We start from the raw sequence: 19664 nt of genomic DNA on the forward strand, positions 1-19664 counted from the left end.
AAAAAGCATTCTGAATGATTTGTTTTGTGAATCAAGAATCTAAATCAAAATCACAAGCGAAGCGCGCACCAGATAGCATGTGTTGCATCGTCTCTGTCTCCACTTGGGAAGACAAGAAACTGCTCATGTACGTTTAAATTTGCTTTTTGATGGAGTTCGCTTGGCGCCATGCGAGGGTCGGACATGTGAATGGCAAGCTCTGCACACTTTGCTAGTTTTTAATAATTTCTGTGAGATAAACACTCTATCCCATAATGAAGACAATATGTAAAAGAATTAAAAATCCTCAGGATCTGGAGACATTAAAAGACACTTATGTGCTCAAGCTGATACACCAGACAGGGCGACCAGGGGCTCAGTTTGAATGGTGCGGCGGGAGAGATTCAGTGTCAACTGTCGAGTATGTCGGCAATACTGCCGAAAGTCATTGCAGACTTGGAGGATCTTTCTGTAAAACGTCGAATGATCACGTCCATGGTGATGAAATTCTCTGGGTTGGTTACAAGAATGAGGGCTGTTGAGAAACGGATCGATTATCTGGAGTCATCGGAGACAGATTTAGCTGCTAACCCGTTATCGACCAAGATAGATGTGGAACGCGTTTGGGAAAAGTTGAAAGACCTTGAAAATCGTAATCGGCAAAACAAAGTCCGAATTGTTGGAATTCCTGAGAACGAAGAAGGCCGAGATATGGTTAAATTCCAAGATGAGCTCTTCCCGAGTCTGCTTGACATAACAGGCCACAAGTTGGAAATCGAGCAAGCTCACAGAGTCCCAGCACAGAGATCCGCTGTGGGAGACAGGCCCCAATCAATTCTGGCCAAATTTCAGAGATCATCCGATAAAGATCTTGTGTTATGCGAGGCGAGGGCAAGCTTTCTTGGAAGAATCACAACATTTTCTTGTTCCCAGACGTCATCTGCTGCAACAGCCGGCTCACTGAACATTGCCCGAGGAAACTGAATGGCGGCTTTTTTTTGTTTTGTTTTTTTGTGCTGGTTCCGCTAGCGGCTGGAGCTTGTTTTGTGGAGGAACACACATTTGAGACTGTTCTGTGAATTAATCTACACGTTCTTTGTATTTATGCTGAATATTGGCTGGAGTGTGTTTTACAGAGTATTTTATGTTATGTAATTTTGTCTCGCAGAATTTTTATAGAAGCACCGGACTTGAGCAGTCCGATGGCAAAGTTGTTGCAGGGACTCTCGTGGGCTTACATGGACTGTTTGAGTTTAGAGGGATGGACGGTGGTTGGCGCTGTTGTGCGCGGGATTAATGCGCACGTTTTTCTTTTTTCTGTTTGTTTGGTTCAGGGGGAAGTTCGGGGTTTGTTGCACTAATGGGGAATGTGGTCCTTAATAATCTTGTTTTTGACACACAATTAATTTTTTCTCATATGTCAAAATGTCACGTTAATATGAGTGGATTGTCTCTCTCCACGTGGAATGTGAATGGGTTGGGGCACCCCATAAAAGAAGGAAGGTTATTTCTTTTCTTAAATGTAAGAAATATGATATAGTGTTTCTTCAAGAAACGCATCTTTCCCCGCAGGAAGCTGAAAAATTTGGGAAGATATGGGGTGGACATGTTTTCTTCAGTGCTGGCTCAATTAAGAGCAGGGGAGTCATTATATTGATAAGTAAACATCTACAACTCAAATGTCTCAAACAGATTAAAGATAAAATAGGAAGTCATTATTGTTTTAGCAGAAATTCAGGGGCATAGGTTGATTTTGGCTAATAATTATGCATCTAACATTGATGATCAGGGCTTCTTTATAGATCTTGAAGGGATGTTGCAAGCCGCTGGCACCCTTCATGATAGAATATTGGGAGGAGACTTTAATATTTTAATGGACTCAGTCCTTGATCATATTGAAGCAAATGTGTGCAAGCCCCCTACAGCAACATTGACACTTCACAAGGATGTGTAAAAATCTTGGTCTCACAGATATTTGGAGACTTTTGAACCCATCTGGTAGGGACTATAAATTTTTTTCATCAGTCCATAAGATTTATTCTAGAATAGATTTGTATATATATATATATATATATATATATATATATATATATATATATATATATATATATATATATATATATATATATAAATATTAATATCTAAGTCCCTAATTTCATCTGCTGTTGATTGTTCAATTGGAAACATCTTAGTCTCAGATCACGCCCTGGTGAGTTTAGAGGTGTTGCCACATACAGAGAAAAATAAATCATATAGTTGGCACTTTAATGTATCCCTTTTGCAAAGTCCTGATTTTCAGCAAATGTTAAAGGCTGAAATCAATGTTTATATGGAGACCAACTGGTCCTCAGTATCCTCTGTGGGCGTGGCTTGGGAGGCACTTAAGGTGGTTCTTAGGGGCCGGATCATACAGTATGCCTCATTCATCAAAAAATCCAAAGCACGAGAACTTGTGGAGTTGGAAGGGAAAAGTGCAGAGGCAGAGCTGAAGCGCCGTATGTCATCTGATGGCCTCAGGGAATAGACCCAATTGAAATACAGATATAATACTATTTTGTCACGGAAAGTGGAGTTTTGATTATTCAGGGCAAGACAGTCATACTTTGAGTCGGGGGACAAAGCAGGGAAGCTTTTGGCTAGATATATAAAGCAGAGAGAGGCTTTTTCTACCATTCCCTCAGTGAAAACTGCTAGTGGTGAAATATTTACCTCTCTCATTGATATTAATAATGCTTTTAAAGAATTCTATCTTGATCTTTATAGTCCCACATCTTCGTCTACTGATGAGGATATTAGAAACTTTGTGGAATCATTAGATCTCCCTAAACTGATGACTGAGCAAAAAAATTCCCTTGATTCTGAGATAAACTTGGAGGAGCTTGATGAGGTAATTAAGGCTTTACCTACAGGCAAGGCTCCAGGGCCAGATGGTTTTGCTGCTGATTTTTTTAGATCTTATGTTACAGAACTGGCTCCACTTTTGCTAGAAGTTTATACGGAATCATTAAAGAATGGAAAGCTTCCGCCAACCATGACACAAGCCCGGATCAGTCTGATTCTTAAAAAGGACAAAGATCCAAGCAAGTGTAAGAGTTACCGCCCAATTTCCCTGATTCAGCTAGATGTTAAAATTTTGTCAACAATTCAAGCTAATCGATTAAATTATGACATCTCTACATATAGATCAAGTGGGGTTTATTCGGGGTCGTAGCTCTTCTGATAACATAAGGCGTTTCATCAATTTCATGCGGTCAGTGGCGAATGATCAGTCTCCAGTCGCTGCCATCTCACTTGACACCGAAAAGGCATTTGATATGGTAGAATGGGATTGTCTTTTTAAGATTTTAGAAATATACAAGTTCAGAAATACTTTTATTGAATGGATTAAGTTACTTTATAGATACCTGGTAGCAGCGGTACAAACAAATGGATTCATTTCAGATTATTTTACTCTGGACAGGGACACTCGGCAAGGTTGCCCTCTTTCCCCTTTATTGTTCTGTCTTGCCCTGGAACCATTAGCAGCCACGATAAGAAAGGAGGATGATTTTCCAGGGGTGATGGCGGGAGGGGTGGCGCATAAGCTTTTGCTTTATGCAGATTATATTTTATTATTCGTCTCTGACCCCATTAGATCTATGCCTTGCCTCCACAGAATTATTAATTCCTATTCCTAATTGGTCTAAATCCAAAGCTTTGGCTCTGACAGCATACTGCCCAGTAATGGCTTTTCAACCAGGCACCTTCCAGTGGCCCAAACAGGGCATCAAGTATTTGGGTATTTTATTCCTGGCAAATTTGCGTGATTTAGTTAGAGTTAATTTTGACCCATTAATAAAAAGATTTTCGAGCGATGTGGGCAGGTGGGCTTCATTACATTTATCTATGATAGGGAAGGTTAATGTTGAACTGTATTCCAAAATTCAACTACTTGCTACAGTCTCTCCCTGTAGATGTCCCCCTCTCTTATTTCAAGCAATTTGATAGTATAGCGAAGACCTTCATTTGGAATGGTAAACGTCCCAGATTGCATTTCAACAAATTACATAGGCCGATTGACAAAGGCGGGCTAGGCCTACCCAAGATTTTGATTTATTATTATGCATTCGGTCTCAGACATTTGGCTCATTGGTCGCTTCCACCTGAGAGAGCCACTCCCTGGTTTTGTATTGAACAGGAAGTTCTTGCCCCTATTTCGCCATTGCAAAGCCTTTCTATCAAACTAACCAAGAAGTTAAGTTACACCCCGTTATCTCGCATTTGCACTCGGTATGGAAGGGTGGTAGTGGGAGATAAATGTTGATTCCGTGTAATTATGTTTTGCTTTTATGTGTTTGATGCAAGAATCAGTAATAAAAAATGTTAAATCACAAAAACAAAACAAAAAAGTTTTTTGATGAATTAATTTGATAAATTTAGGCTTAAACATTATGAAAGCTGTGAAATAATAATTAAGTAATGTGTTATCAGTCTCCCGCCTTTCCAGGAAACCTGTTCATATAAAAGTTAATCAAACGCGTTTACCTTTTACACCTAGGTGCGATGTGTATGAATAATTATCAGCACTCATAAAAAATGTCTATCAATATTTATTTTATAAACTAAAGTGTCCTATTTGCTTTTAGCACATTGATGTGTATGTATGTGTTTACTAGGGTGTTCTGGATGGTTGTTGGGGCATGCTATGCAGTTGTCAAGGTGATCTGCTGTGTGTTTTAGTGCATTGCTACAGTATGTGGTTGCCAGGTTGTAACTATGTTGCTAAGTTGTTGCTAAGTTGTTTTCTGTGTTTGTAGCACATTGCTATGCTGTTGTTAGCATCTCTAGTTGGTTGTAAGATTGTTGCTTTGCTGTTGTTAAGTTGTTTTAACAGTGTTTTGAGCACAATGCTATGCAGTTGCCAGGGTGTTCTGGGTGGTTGCTTATTGGCCCAAATGAAAAGAGACAGGTCTCTATTTTGGTCACTAAATATGACTCAGCTCCCTTCTTCAATATTACAATTTGTTATAGACTGTATATATACACAGAAACTTAGTGTTTCCATCTGATCAAAGTATAGCTTGGGCTTTATTGTTGGTTAGTAATAGATTACCGGTACATGTAATCTGGATAATGTAATCATATTACAAATATCAAGATTATGAAAATACTAATAAAATGTGAAGAATAAGATTACAGTTACTTTTTATGGATTACATGATAAAATGTTATTACAAAACCAATCAGCCAACAACAGTAACTAGTGTGTAATTTATTGGTTATGCTTCTAAATTTTAAAAGACCATCCAAGCCAGAGCCTGAAATATGTGCAATAGGCCTAGCCAGATATCACTCTATACAGTTAAGACAGTGCGTTCCCATTTTAGACACTTTTCTGTAAAAAAGCATGTAGCCAATAAACATTTCAGAGGTGATCACATTCAACCAAGCAAATGCAATGGCCCATTCTTTAGAAGGCAGAAAAAGTACCTGTTATCTTGCATGGGCAGTTTTGCCCATGCAAGAACCAGTCACACTTTCATTAGAAAAGCATTTCAGCAGATTACAGTAGATTTAACCTACATTTCACAAGTTTACTGCTTTATATAATCTAAGAGCATGATAAGGTAAACTAATTTGACATGCTGTCCAAAACAGAGGGGTTCAAACATGGGACTTGGCTTGAGCTCTGAGATCCCCCCTGGACTATCTGACTAAAGCAAAGAAAGTAAAGTAATAAAGAGTTTATAATTATAAAAGATGTAGGTGTTAAGACATAGAGGTGGAGATGGGGAGGAGGAAGGAGTTAAGCAGCCACTTATATGTCCTTGAAATACAGTATGATTGAAAGGATGAGATGAACAAGTTGCTCCCAAACTTACATTTGCAACTTCATTTTAATAAGCACTGCTATGAAGTGCTTATGACTCCCTTATGTCTTGATGACAGGCTCCACCCCACTGATGCATGCGGTCTCCGGAAGACAGGTTGATACGGTGAAACTGCTGCTGAAGATGGGAGCTTCCATCAATACACAAGATGCTTGTGGACGGACATCCCTCTCTCTAGCAACATACCTGGTACAAACCTCTCGAAGGACAGTTCAGTACAAAAAATGAACTGACTAAGCCAATTTATATTTCTGCCTTGGTGTATTGTGATTCTTCACCATGTTCATGAACAGTATATGTTGTGTTTTGGATGCTGGTCTCAAGGGATGCTGGTTTGCTGGTGTCCACACCAGGCTTCATATCTAGCTTAATAAGCCACAGTTCCTTGGTCAACCAGCTTCACCAGAAAGACCATTATGGGTGACCACATTGAAAAAATGTAACCTACAAAATGTGATTCATGTGGTTAAATCTAAGTTGACTGGTTTGATTCAAGTTTTTTTTTTTTTTGTGTGTGTGTTTTTTTTTTGGGGGGATTTTTCCCCTTTTTCTCCCCAATTTGGAATGCCCAATTCCCAATGTGCCAACCCAAGTCCTTGTGGTTGCATAGTGATTCGCCTCAGTCCGGGTGGCGGAGGACGATTCCCAGTTGCCTCCGCATCTGAGACAGTCAACCTGTGTTTCTTATCACGTGGCTTGTTGAGCGCGTTGCCACGGAGACATAGTGCGTGTGGAGGCTTCACGCCATCCACCGTGGCATCCGCGCTCAATTCACCATGCGCCCCACCGAGAACAAACCACATTATAGTGACCATGAGGAGGTTACCCCATGTGACTCTACCCTCCCTAGCAACTGGGCCAATTTGGTTGCTTAGGAGACCTGGCTGGAGTCACTCAGCACGCCCTGGGATTCGAACTAGCGAACTAGCGAACTCCAGGGGTGGTAGCCAGCGTATTTTACCACTGAGCTAAAAGTTAAAATTTTACACGACTTAATTAACCTAAATACATTAGGCTACACCAATAAAACTAAATATAAGGGTTAGATTGAATAGAAATAGCTTAATAAGGTAACAACTGCAGGTCACCGTACAGTGCAACATTTTTACTGAAGAACAGCATGGCTATGAAACTCCACCAACTAAATCAGCATTAACCAGCATGAATCAATCTGAATCAGAATGGAAATTTATGCTGGTGTAGGCTTCCCATAGGAAAAAAAAATTACAAATGTGATCTCTTTAATGACTCGATTGTTTCTCCAAGACAGTAATAACATTAAATGTATGTCTACTATAGTTTCAGAAGAGATCTCAACAACGTCTAAACTGCGATCAGATTTGCCAAAATGTCTGCAATAAGAAAAAAATTAAATTAACATTTCTCATCAAATTCTTCCAAGACCGAATTATCTGATCTATGCTATCCAGTGGCGGCATGTGCATTTTAAGTCTAGGACTTCAGTGCGATTCATGCCATTAAGAAAACAGTTTCGGGAGTCGCGTGGCACCATGCGAGGTTCGGATGTGTGAACGGCGAGCTCTGCACACTTTGCTACTTTTAATACTTTTTGTGTCATAAATCGGTGAGATCCGATACACCCTGATTCTTAACTGTTTTAGGAAGACAATATGTCAAATAATTCAAAATCCTCAGTCTCTGGAGACATTAAAAGACACTTACGTGCTCAAGCTGAAGCCCCCGATTAGCAGGCCGCAAGCCCGGGAGTCGAATTGGCCGGTGAGGTGAAGGAAATTCGGCGACAATTGATGAACGTGTCGGCAATGCTGACAAAGGTCATTGCTGACTTGGAGGAGCTTGCTGTAATACGTCGATTGATCACTGCCATGGAGACGAAATGTGGGTGATGTCGAGAAATGGATAAATTATCTGGAGTCATCGGAGAGGGAATTAGCTGATAATCCACTAGCGACCAAGGTGGATTTGGAGCACATCTGGGAGAAGCTGGAAGATTTGGAGAACCGTAACCGACAGAATAACATTTGAATTGTTGGAATTCCTGAGGGAGCAAAGGGTCAGAATATGATGGAATTCCTGGACGGGCTCTTTCCGAGTCTGCTCGACATAACAGGCCATAAGCTGGAAATAGAGCAAGCTCACAGAGTTCCGGCTCTGCGATCCGCTGAGGGAGACAGGCCCCGATCAATTCTGGCCAAACTTCTGAGATCATCTGATAAAATCTAGTGTTACGCGAGGCGAGGAGTAAAGAAAGGCTTTCTTGGAAGAACCACAACATTTTCTTGTTCCCAGACTTTGCGAATTCGACAAGAGAGAAACGTGATCGATTCAAGGAATGCAAGAAACTCTTACATCAATGGAAGATCACTTTTGCACTGATGTTCCCGGCCAAACTGAGAATAGATACTAAGGATAGCCGCAAAATATTTACATGCCCACAGCAAGCATTGTCTTTCATAGAAACAATTGGGTGAGTAAACCAGTTGGTGATTTTCATATGGCCCCCAAGTGAATTGACTCGCTGAGCATACACTTGAATGTCTGAGGAAGATGGGCGCCTTTTTGTTTCTTTTTGTGTTGGTTCCGCCTAGCGGCTGGAGTATGTTTTGTGGAATAACACTCCTTCAAGAAACTTTTGCATCGACAAAGGGTTGTTTTACACTGAAGTTCCTGGCCAAATTGAGAATAGATACTAAGGATGGCCGCAAAATATTTACATGCCCACAACAAGTGGCGTCTTTCATAAAATCAATGGACTGTGTAAATCATGGTGTGTTTCTCACATGCCTCCAAGTGAACTGACTCACTGAACATCCACTTGACTGTCTGAGGAAGCTGGGCGCCTTTTTTGTTTCTTTTTGTGCTGGTTCCGCCTAGTGGCTGGAGTTTGTTTTGTGGAATAACACTCCTTCGGGACAGTTGTGGATGAATCTGCTCATTCTTTGTGCTTATGCCTCCTATTGGATGGAGTTTGTTTCGTGGAGTATTTTTCTCAGGACATTGGAATGATTAGGTCATCTCCTGCACTCATGAACAGCCGGATCACTGAACATTCATTTGACTGTCCTAGGAAACTGAACGGCTTTATTATTAATTTTTTATTTGTGTAATTTTCTTTTTTTTGCGTGCTGGTTCCACGAGCAGCTGGAATTTGTTTTGCGGAGGAAGACACCTTTGTGAATGAATATACACGTTCTTTGTGTTTATTCTGCCTATTGGCTGGAGTTTTTTTTATAGATTTTCTCTGTTATGTAATTATGTCTCACAAAATTTGTACAGGAACACCGGACTTGAGCAATCCAATGGCAAAGTTGTCGCAGGGGCTCTCGTTGGCGTACATGGACTTTTTGAGTTTAGAGGGATGGACGCCAGTTGGCACTGTCAGATTAATGCGCACGTTTTTCTTTTTTCTGTTTGTTTGGGGGGAAGTTCGGGGTCTGACTGTGGCACTAATGTTGGAATGTGGTCTTTATAATTTTATTTTTGACACAGTTTATTTTTTTCTGATATGTCAAAATGTCAAATGTTAATATGAGTGGATTGTCTCTCTCCACGTGGAATGTGAATGGGCTGGGGCACCCCATAAAAAGAAGGAAGGTTATTTCTTTTCTTAAACGTAAGAAATATGATATAGTGTTTCTTCAAGAAAAACATCTTTCCCCACAGGAAGCTGAAAAATTTGGGAAGATATAGGGTGGACATGTTTTCTTTAGTGCTGGCTCAAGTAAGAGCAGGGGAGTCATTACATTGATAAGTAAACATCTACAGTTCAAATGTCTCAAACAGATTAAAGATAAATTAGGAAGAGTCATTATTGTTTTAGCATAAATTCAGGGGCAAAGGTTGATTTTGACTAATATTTACACACCTAACGCTGATGATCAGGGCTTTTTTATAGATCTTGAAGGGATGTTGCAAGCCACTGGCACCCCTCATTATATAATAGTGGGAGGAGACTTTAATCTATTGATGGACTCAGTCCTTGATCATAGTGAAGCAAATGTGTGCAAGTCCCCTAGAGCAACATTGACGCTTCACAGGATATGTAAAAATTTGGGTCTTACAGATATTTGGAGACTTTTGAACTCAAATGGTAGGGACTAAATATTTGTTTTCATCAGTACATGATTTATTCTAGTATTGGTTTTTTTAATTTTTATATCTAAGTCCCTCATTTCATCTGTTGTTGATTGTTCAGTTGGAAACATCTTCGTCTCAGATCACGCCCTGGTGAGTTTAGAGATATAGTTGGCGCTATAATGTATCCCTTTTGCAAAATCCTGATTTTCAACAAATGAAAAAGGCTGAAATCAATGTTTATATGGAGACCAACTGGTCCTCAGTATCCTCTGTGGGCATGGCTTAGGAGGCACTTAAGGCAGTTCTCAGGGGTCGGATCATACAGTATGCCTCATTCAACAAAAAAATCGTGGATCGAGGAGGTAGCATGGGGTTCCCACCAAAACCCACAATGTGAGGGGAGAAAGTTGGGAGAGGAGTAACCTTGGTAATGGATATAGCGAGGGGTGATGGATGTTCAGTGTGGCAAGGATATAATCCGCAAGGGAGAGATTCTCCACCTCCGGAAGCACTGTTGTTCGGTGATAGTTTAAACCCATACCATAAATGGACTTGAGGTACATATCCAATATAGTGGTTGTTGCAGTGAGTTGGAAGAACTTGGTAGAATATTCCAAGAGGGGAAGTCCTGCCTGAACAGTTCCATGAATACCCCTGTTAGCTCCATGCTCAGTGATGTGCTCTTCAAGGTCTGGCTTTCTATGAGAGTGGGATCGCTGGAATAGAGGAGGACGTTAGGAGGAACAGGTAAGTGGATAAGTAGTCTTTGTCAGGTCAGTCCTTCTGTAATGTTGGGTACTTGGAGTGGAAGAGAGGAGAGGAGATGCAGGAGTAAATACTTTAAATCCTTTAATAACAATCGTTGGAGTAGAACAAACGCGGAGTGGAAACAAATGCTTGAGTGGAACAAACAAAAAAGCTCAACAATAGTAATCACTGGAGTGGAACAAACTATAAAGCTATATATCTCAAACTAACAACACAACGGAACACTTCAAGGACTGACAATGGATGAACAAAACTAGAGGAGATTTATACACAAGGAACTAAATGAGGGAATGGAATACAGGTGAGGATGATGAGAAGCAGATGGAAGTGATGAGGGAAGTGAACTATGGGAGATGTAGTCCAGGGGAAAACTTCAAAATAAATGTCCTTGAAGAACATGAGGGAGACAGACTGTGACACAGTGCTTTTTGGGGGTGTGTTAAGATTCAGGAATTTTGGTTGAATGTTCAGAATTTTTTGTGTGACGTTTTAGGCACTTGAATTTCACTCTGCCCCAGACTTTGTGTTTTGGGCGATGGGGTGGTCATACATTTTGGGGATAAACACATAAAAAACTGGGTTCTGACCAGCATTATGATGGGCAGGTAAATTATTTTAAGGGGATGGAAGTCAGATAGGGCACCCTCATTTCCAGAGTGGTGTGCGGAGATGAGGAGAGTGGCTGCTTATGAAGGAATGTCAAGCGGAAGGCTGGGAGTTCAGAATTTGTTTGACAGGAAGTGGGGTAATTACTTGGTGTTTTTTGGGGACTCTCTGGGAGGGGCTGGGGAGAGAGATGTTTTGTTTTAATTATATATGATTATTTTTTTATTTTTTATTTTTGTGTGTGTACAGTGCATCCGGAAAGTATTCACAGCGCTTCACTTTTTCCACATTTTGTTATGTTACAGCCTTATTCCAAAATGGATTAAATTCATTATTTTCCTCAAAATTCTACAAACAATACTCCATAATGACAACATGAAAGAAGTTTGTTTGAAATCTTTGCAAATTTATTAAAAATAAAAAACAAAAAAATCACATGTACATAAGTATTCACAGCCTTTGCCATGACACTCAAAATTGAGCTCAGGTGCATCCTGTTTCCACTGATCATCCTTGAGATGTTTCTACAACTTGATTGGAGTTCACCTGTGGTAAATTCAGTTGATTGGACATGATTTGGAAAGGCACACACCTGTCTATATAAGGTCTCACAGTTAACAGTGCATGTCAGAGCACAAACCAAGCCATGAAGTCCAAGGAATTGTCTGTAGACCTCCGAGACAGGATTGTATCGAGGCACAGACCTGGGGAAGGGTACAGAAATATTTCTGCAGTATTGAAGGTCCCAGTGAGCACAGTGGCCTCCATCATCCGTAAATGGAATAAGTTTGGAACCACCAGGACTCTTCCTAGAGCTGGCCGCCCGGCCAAACTGAGCGATCGGGGGAGAAGGGCCTTAGTCAGGGAGGTGAACAAGAACCCGATGGTCACTCTGACAGACTCCAGCGTTTCTCTGTGGAGAGAGGAGAACCTTCCAGAAGAACAACCATCTCTGCAGCACTCCACTAATCAGGCCTGTATGGTAGAGTGGCCAGACGGAAGCCACTTCTCAGTTAAAGGCACATAACAGCCCACCTGGAGTTTGCCAAAAGGCACCTGAAGGACTCAAAAATTCTCTGGTCTGATAAAACAAAGATTGAACTCTTTGGCCTGAATGGCAAGTGTCATGTCTGGAGGAAATCAGGCACCGCTCATCACCTGGCCAATACCATCCCTACAGTGAAGCATGGTGGTGGCAGCATCATGCTGTGGGGATGTTTTTCAGCAGCAGGAACTGGGAGACTAGTCAGGATCGAGGGAAAGATGAATGCAGCAATGTACAGAGACATCCTTGATGAAAACCTGCTCCAGAGCGCTCTGGACCACAGACTGGGGCGAAGGTTCATCTTCCAAGAGGACAATGACACCTAAGCACACAGCCAAGATAACAAAGGAGTGGCTACGGGACAACTCTGTGAATGTCCTTGAGTACCCCAGCCAGAGCCCAGACTTGAACCCGATTGAACATCTCTGGAGAGATCTGAAAATGGCTGTGCACCGATGCTCCCCATCCAACCTAATGGAGCTTGAGAGGTCCTGCAAAGAAGAATGGGAGAAACTGCCCAAAAATAGGTGTGCCAAGCTTGTAGCATCATGCTCAAAAAGACTTGAGGCTGTAATTGGTGCCAAAGGTGCTTCAACAAAGTATTGAGCAAAGGCTGTGAATACTTATGTACATGTGATTTTTTTTTAATTTTATTTTTTTTATATAAATTTGCAAATATTTCAAACAAACTTCTTTCACATTGTCATTATGGGGTATTGTTTGTAGAATTTTGAGGAAAATAATGAATTTAATCTATTTTGGAATAAGGCTGTAACATAACAAAATGTGGAAAAAGTGAAGCGCTGTGAATACTTATCTATACAGTGATGCACTGTATCTATTTGTGACCACAGGGGTGTTCGTTGGGGGTTAGGGTGGGTTTGGTGATTGGGGAGGGGTATTTATAACACAGTTTCATGATTAATAAGACAGCCTATGCCTATGGACATCAAACATTACGTCGCAGTCAACGAATAATACCAGCTGATATTTTAAAAACACATCCATGCATAAAAGCCAAAACCAAGGATGTCTAATACCAGGAAATAGTTATCTAATAATATTTGCGATTTAAATGTTTCTTGCAATACATTTTGTTTCGTAAGGGTACACGGTTACTTTTCAAAACTTGAACCGACACTGAATGATCCAGCAGCCTAATTTACACTTAGAAAACTCCTGATGTTGATATGTCAATTAAAAAAGAACTTATTAATTTACTTGAAATGAAAATCAGCCCTCCTTTCCTATTTACATCTTGGGTTTTTAATCCATAAGGATCTCTTTCTTACTGGCGATAGCGGCAGTGATGATAGCTGACTCGTCAGCTACTGTAGATCTCGTGCTCTTTTTTTTTTAATTACATACATCATTTAAATCGTGATTACATCACTCAAGGCCAGATAGAAGGCCTCGACTGGGTCATATCCTAAAGACCACACCCACCAAGAACAAATAAATCAATCTGATTTGCTGATGAATCTGACAATCTGACATTAGATGCCTATGCCCTTGCACAGTTGAGGGTTCAGTGGAAATGTTGAAGGCCTAACTGGGTGGAGCGCGCGCTGCTTTGGCATGCGATTTGTGAAACAGCCATCATGCTTCACTTGTAAACATCAAGGAATAAATTCTGACTGGTTAAACATCTTTGGTTTTTGCTGTTCCTTTGTAGATGAATTAGGATTGGAAAGTGATTAAAAATACATAGGCAAAAAGGAGAATGAGAATGAAAGGATGAAATTTTTTTAAATTTATTAGGTATGTTAGACCAGCATAAAAGGCTTTGCTGGCCCTGAGAATTTGCCACTGATGCTATCCATATTATTTTAGCGCTCCTATACTCTTACCAGTGTTGGGGAGTAGTTAACTACAAGTAACAATGCTCCTAACTTCCTTAAGTTTCTGAAAGAGCTGCCTCTGAGCAATAAAAAGTTCAACAAGGATGGTTTTGATAGCCTGAATCAAATGCATGTCTAGTTGTTTGAGTGACATTTACTCCGTTTTGATTTGGTCTTGTCTGTTTTGTTATCTTCTGCAGGGTTGGCTGGAAGGCTGTGTGTGTTTGCTTCGGAACGGAGCTAAACAGAACATTCCTGATAAGAATGGACGCTTGCCAATTCATGCTGCTACTGCTGAAACTGACTTCAGGTAACAAGAGCAAGAAATATAACTGTTTGACTGATTTGACATTGATTATCTCATATTGTGGCATAATAAACCACCCCTACCTCTCGTCATCGTCGCCCCGCCTCTGAGGGAGGCTCACAATGGGAGCGGGCAGGAGAGAGAAAAGGCGCATAATTAATAAGCCTCGTTTTGGCAAATAAACATAGAGTGTGCATCTTCGTGGGGAGCCGGCTTCTATTATTCATGTGTGCACACTCTGGCATCCTCGCACGCCCAGGGCCAGAGCGGGGAGTGTTTGGCTGAGTTAGATGCATCGTTGTGGAGGACAGCACGTTGCGGCCAACGGGCTAGAGGCCGGGTCATCTTTCCCTCTCACCTGCCTGGAAAGACAGGCCGCCAAGGACGGCGCTGTGCCACGGACCTAGGAGGGGAGCACGTGCGGCCATCGGACCCTTCTCAAGTCTGGGCCATTCCTTGGACACATTCCCGATCGGAGCCCCACTTCACCGCGAGGATGCCAGATTGCCCCTTTATTTTGGACACTTTCCCCCTTGGACACTATTTTCCCCATTTATGAACATTTTATGTTTGTTATTATTTCCAATAAATGCCTCTCCGAGACTTGACACCACACCCACTGTGTCTGTCTCTTGCTCACCTCACCACAATATTTACATTTTACATATTGGCTAGGTGCACAAGATGGTGCTAGTGAGCTTTCATTTTAGTGTGCATGCTTAAGGCCAAAGTATACTTCTGGTGTGCGCCTTGCGGATCGCTATGCTCACAGTAAGTGTGACGCAAATTGCGTCATCAGCACAGCCACGTGGCTTGACCAGACGTCTATATTTTCTTGACTCAGGCACGCGTTCCTCGGCTGTGCATGTCGTCTGTGCATGCACTGGCCTTTGACTGTACTAAAAGAGTGTCACAAAGCAGTTGTATTGTGCATGTTTTGCATGCGTTCCTATTTATTCACGGTTATAAAAGTATACTCAGAAAGGCAATGAGGTTGGCCAGGCGTGAGCCGATCCGGAACCCTCAAAAACGAAGTATACCTGGGCCTTAAAGGTATGTCAGTATGTCTGGATAATCAAATCATAATAATCAAACTTTATTATGCCACCACAGATACATTTATGACAAATTATCAATGACAGTTAGAAGAATATAACAAAAATACTTAATGGCTGTAGGTTAATTTATTTACTTGAAGCAGTTTCCTAACAATACCTAAGCAAATCAATGACAGTAATCATTCTGAACAAAACACGACATAATCTATAAATTGTTGTAAATAGATGAACAGATATAGTTTAAGTTTAACTGCGTTTGATGCTGAAACTTAATTACCTTTCTGAAAACATTGTTTAGATTAAGTTTGTTAGAGTTTGTGATCCCGGTAGCAGGCACTAATATTTTCAGTGTCACTTTAACACGAAACGGGATACTCGTGAATATTGATGAATGCTCCGCCCAGTGCAACCGAAAATCTCAGTAACCAAATATTTTAGAACACCAGCACCTGGCGAAACCGGAAGTGGATATGACCACACTTGCTATACCAATAATCAAACATGGCATCTTATGCAACTAGCCAATTCATTAACCAGACTCTGACATTTCAGACACCTATAGGCATTTTTTTCTTATAGGTCATTATTTATTCACCTGTATGTTGTTCTAAACTAGTGTTAATCGATTAAAAATATCAATCGAATGTATTACGTGATGTGGTGATTAATTAATAAAGTTCTAAACATACGTTTGGGAGGAGCTAGTTCATCTCATCGTGTCACTCATAATTTCTAGGGTATATAAGCCACTGCTTACCTTGCTCCAGTGACAGTTCTTCCGCCATTTGGTCCCACCCAGAATTTGCGAAAGCATGTTAGCACCAGTACTTCTTTCCCAATGAAGTCCTCGTCATCTCTCCTCCAACTCCAATATTGCTATCCAAGCCATGATTCACCCAAGCTCTTCTTTAGAATCCTCTATCATTAGATGGGATTGCCGGGCTCAACGACCATCCTTTCCTTTTCCAAACCACTTCTCAAGGAGTTCCATTTCTCTTCCTCTGGAAAGGTACACAAAACCACAAATTCCTAGTCATCATTCTGCACCCCAATCTCTTTTGGGTTTTTTTCTCACCATTTGGCAACCATTACAATCCATCCAGAGACAAGTGGACCATAAACAGCTTGCGTTATGCTGTAGCAGCTATGGACATTCCATTCTCTCTTAGATCCAGAAAAGCCCAGCTGTTCAACATGTTTGTTTCAGCAAAATGTGGCTCAGAATATGACAAGATGAGCATAAACTGTTCTGGCTTCATTCATAAACCACAAAAAGAACCAAGTCGCCACTCTACACACTCTAGCCATGCACCCGCTGCCAATTTCTACTAATCTCCGCCCTCAAATACTGGCAGGTGCAGATGTAGATCTCGCCTCCCTCATTTAATCTATTCCACAGCAAAAAACACATAATTCCTTGGACTGCTGATCTATTTCAGTCATCTTAAAAACTCTAACCCCTCATCCAACCGAGTGTTCACCTTGGTCTAATTCTGCGTCGCTTTTTCCTGTTACACTGAAGTCATATTTTAAGCTTAAAGACTGCCTGGCCATCATTGCAGAGCTCTCTCTGTCATACGGGGGCATTTTGTTCTACACATACCACTAATCATTCTCAGCTAAATCATCAGCAAGAGTATCACTATGGAATCAGTGTCCTTACTGGGGAACACTTAATATGGAGTTACACAATAAAAATCTTTCTACACAAAAACATCTTCCCTGAATACTGAAGTGTTTCCTGCGCCATTGTTTGGTTTTCCCCCCTCAAAACCAAACAAATGAATACTATAACTATTCAAACTCTGACAAGCCCCAGCCCTTCCAGTGCTCTGAAATGTTAAAGAGGGAGTCATCACATACAATTCTGCCAGACAAGTGTGTAAAGTCATCACATACAATTCTGCCAGACAAGTGTGTAATAACTTAAATGATTTTAGTTGCTCCAAACATCCTTGCCGTTATTTACATATTTGTAATTTCTGTGGCAGTGTGAATGTCTGTTCCATTTGCCCTGTACGTCATTCTTCTGCAAAAAACTATAAATACTTGAAGTATCTCTCTACTCCCATCAGTGTGTTTGCTTTAGCAAAAGAACTTGCTAATTATCCAGAGAAAAAGTTCAAAGACTTATTAATGTCTGGTTTAAAGCACGGCTTCAACCCAGGCCTTCATAGTCTGCCCAATACCAGCTTCGTATTCAATAACCTCCAGACCTATGCCATGTCAGAGCCAGAGGTAGTCGACAACCTCATCTCAAAATAACTCAAGTTCGGCTTCATGATTGGTCCTTTCGACTCACCCCCCATTCAAAATATTCACATCAGCCCCATCAGAATAGCTACTCGTAAATTCTCAGGGAAAAAGAGACTTATTATTGATCTGTCTTCACCACATGACTCTTCCCATCCAATTATTAATGGTCTAATTCCTATAGATAAATTTTCTTTAAAATAACACAATGTCATGCAGTCGGAATGATTAAATCAGGAGGAAAAGGAGCTTGGCTAGCTAAACTCGATATCACATCCACCTTTAAAGTCATTCCAATCAATCCAGAATTCTGGTATCTTTTTAGAATTGGATGGCAAGAGAAATTGTACTTTGCAGTCCATCTCACTTTCAGTTGCAAATGTAGCCAAAACATTTTCTATATTTTTTGGAGAATTTAGGAGTTTCCATTTCTTACGAGAAAACTTCAAGGCCAGACACTAACTTAGAATTTTTTAGGGATCCTCCTAGATTCCTCCAAATTCCAAGCCTGTCTTCCAAAAGAGAAAATAGACAGAATCATCGCAATAGCATCCAATATGCTGGATTCTGCTCTCTACTCAAAAAGAGAACTACTTTCCCTACTTGGGCATTTGAAGTACACTATGCGCATTATTACCGAAAATATCCCTCACATCTTCCACTTGCTCTCTCTTGCCTCCTCAATTCCCACACTAAATGATACAGTTGGGATAAACCCATCCTGTCATGCCGATTTACAGCTCTGATCTAATTTCTTAATGGAATGGAATCAGTTTCTTCTACAAAATCTCCATTCTCTCTCCACATACTTATACACTGATGCTGCCTCCTCCATAGGATTTGGAGGTTTCTATCAAGGCCACTGGTTTGCATCAAACTGGCCACCGGAGTTTCGGAACATGATAAAATCACCCGCTTCCACCGCTCTCTTTGAATTAAACCCTGTAGCTGCCTCCTTGTGGGGGAAGGAATGGACTTCTAAATCCATTCTTTTCTGCTGCGATAATTCAGAACAGAGAATTCTCCGCCTCTTCGGATATTATGCCATTACTAAAATGTATAATCTGTAGTGGCATGCAACCAATTAATCATTAATTCAAATTCAACTTTATTTATAAAGCACATTTAAAAACAACAAAAGTTGAACTAAAGTGCTGTACAGTTAGATACAACAGTGTACACAAATATATAAAAACAATCAAACAATATAAAATCACCAATAACAACATGAAATCTTGACCTTAAATAGTATCAAAAGATATCGAGTAAAGGTAAGTTTTAAGAGAAGATTTAAAAATGGCTAAAGATGGGGCAGACCTTGTGTGAAGGGAGACTGTTCCAGATATTGGGGGTGACAACAGAGAAGGCTCGATCTCCCTTAGACTTGCAATGACAGTGGGGAACTGATAAAAGAAGTTGATTTCATGATCTAAGCATTCTAAGAGGCAAATATGGGTGCAGAAGTTCATTAATATATTGAGAGAGCAAGACCAGACAGGGCCTTGTACACGTAGATAAGAATTTTAAAATCAATTCTAGCCTTGACAGGAAGCCAATGAAGAGCAGCCAATGCAGGCGTAATGTGATCTCTTTTTTAAGTCCCAGTTAAAAATCTAGCTGCAGCATTTTGAACCATCTATAAATGAGATAAAGCAGACTGAGGCAGACCAGCATACAGAGAGTTATAATAATCTAGCTGTGAAGTAATAAGAGCATGGTTCACAGTTTCAAGGTCTTTACCAGAGAAAAAAAGCTTCAGTTTAGCAATAGACCTCAACTGAAAGACACTTCCCTTAGTAACGGCACTAATTTGTTTGTCAAACAGTAGTGATTTGTCAGAAATAACCCCCAGATTTTTTACATGCATATGTATATTGG

General features: G+C 40.6%; 1 protein-coding gene across 3 annotated transcripts in view; it reads left to right on the forward strand.

Annotated features, from left to right (window-relative positions):
• LOC127432343 (ankyrin repeat domain-containing protein 55-like) overlaps positions 1–19664 on the forward strand; it is a 78832-nt gene that overhangs the window by 12360 nt on the left and 46808 nt on the right. For 2 of the 3 annotated variants that reach the window (XM_051683284.1, XM_051683285.1), the window contains exons 3-4: positions 5908–6038; positions 14369–14478. In XM_051683284.1, coding sequence (XP_051539244.1) covers positions 5908–6038; positions 14369–14478 — 241 coding nt within the window. The remainder of the gene's footprint in view (positions 1–5907; positions 6039–14368; positions 14479–19664) is intronic. The other variant, XM_051683286.1, reaches the window with a different exon arrangement.

The sequence above is a fragment of the Myxocyprinus asiaticus genome, chromosome 42 (assembly GCF_019703515.2).
Source record: "Myxocyprinus asiaticus isolate MX2 ecotype Aquarium Trade chromosome 42, UBuf_Myxa_2, whole genome shotgun sequence".
Classification (NCBI taxonomy): Eukaryota; Metazoa; Chordata; class Actinopteri; order Cypriniformes; family Catostomidae; genus Myxocyprinus; species Myxocyprinus asiaticus.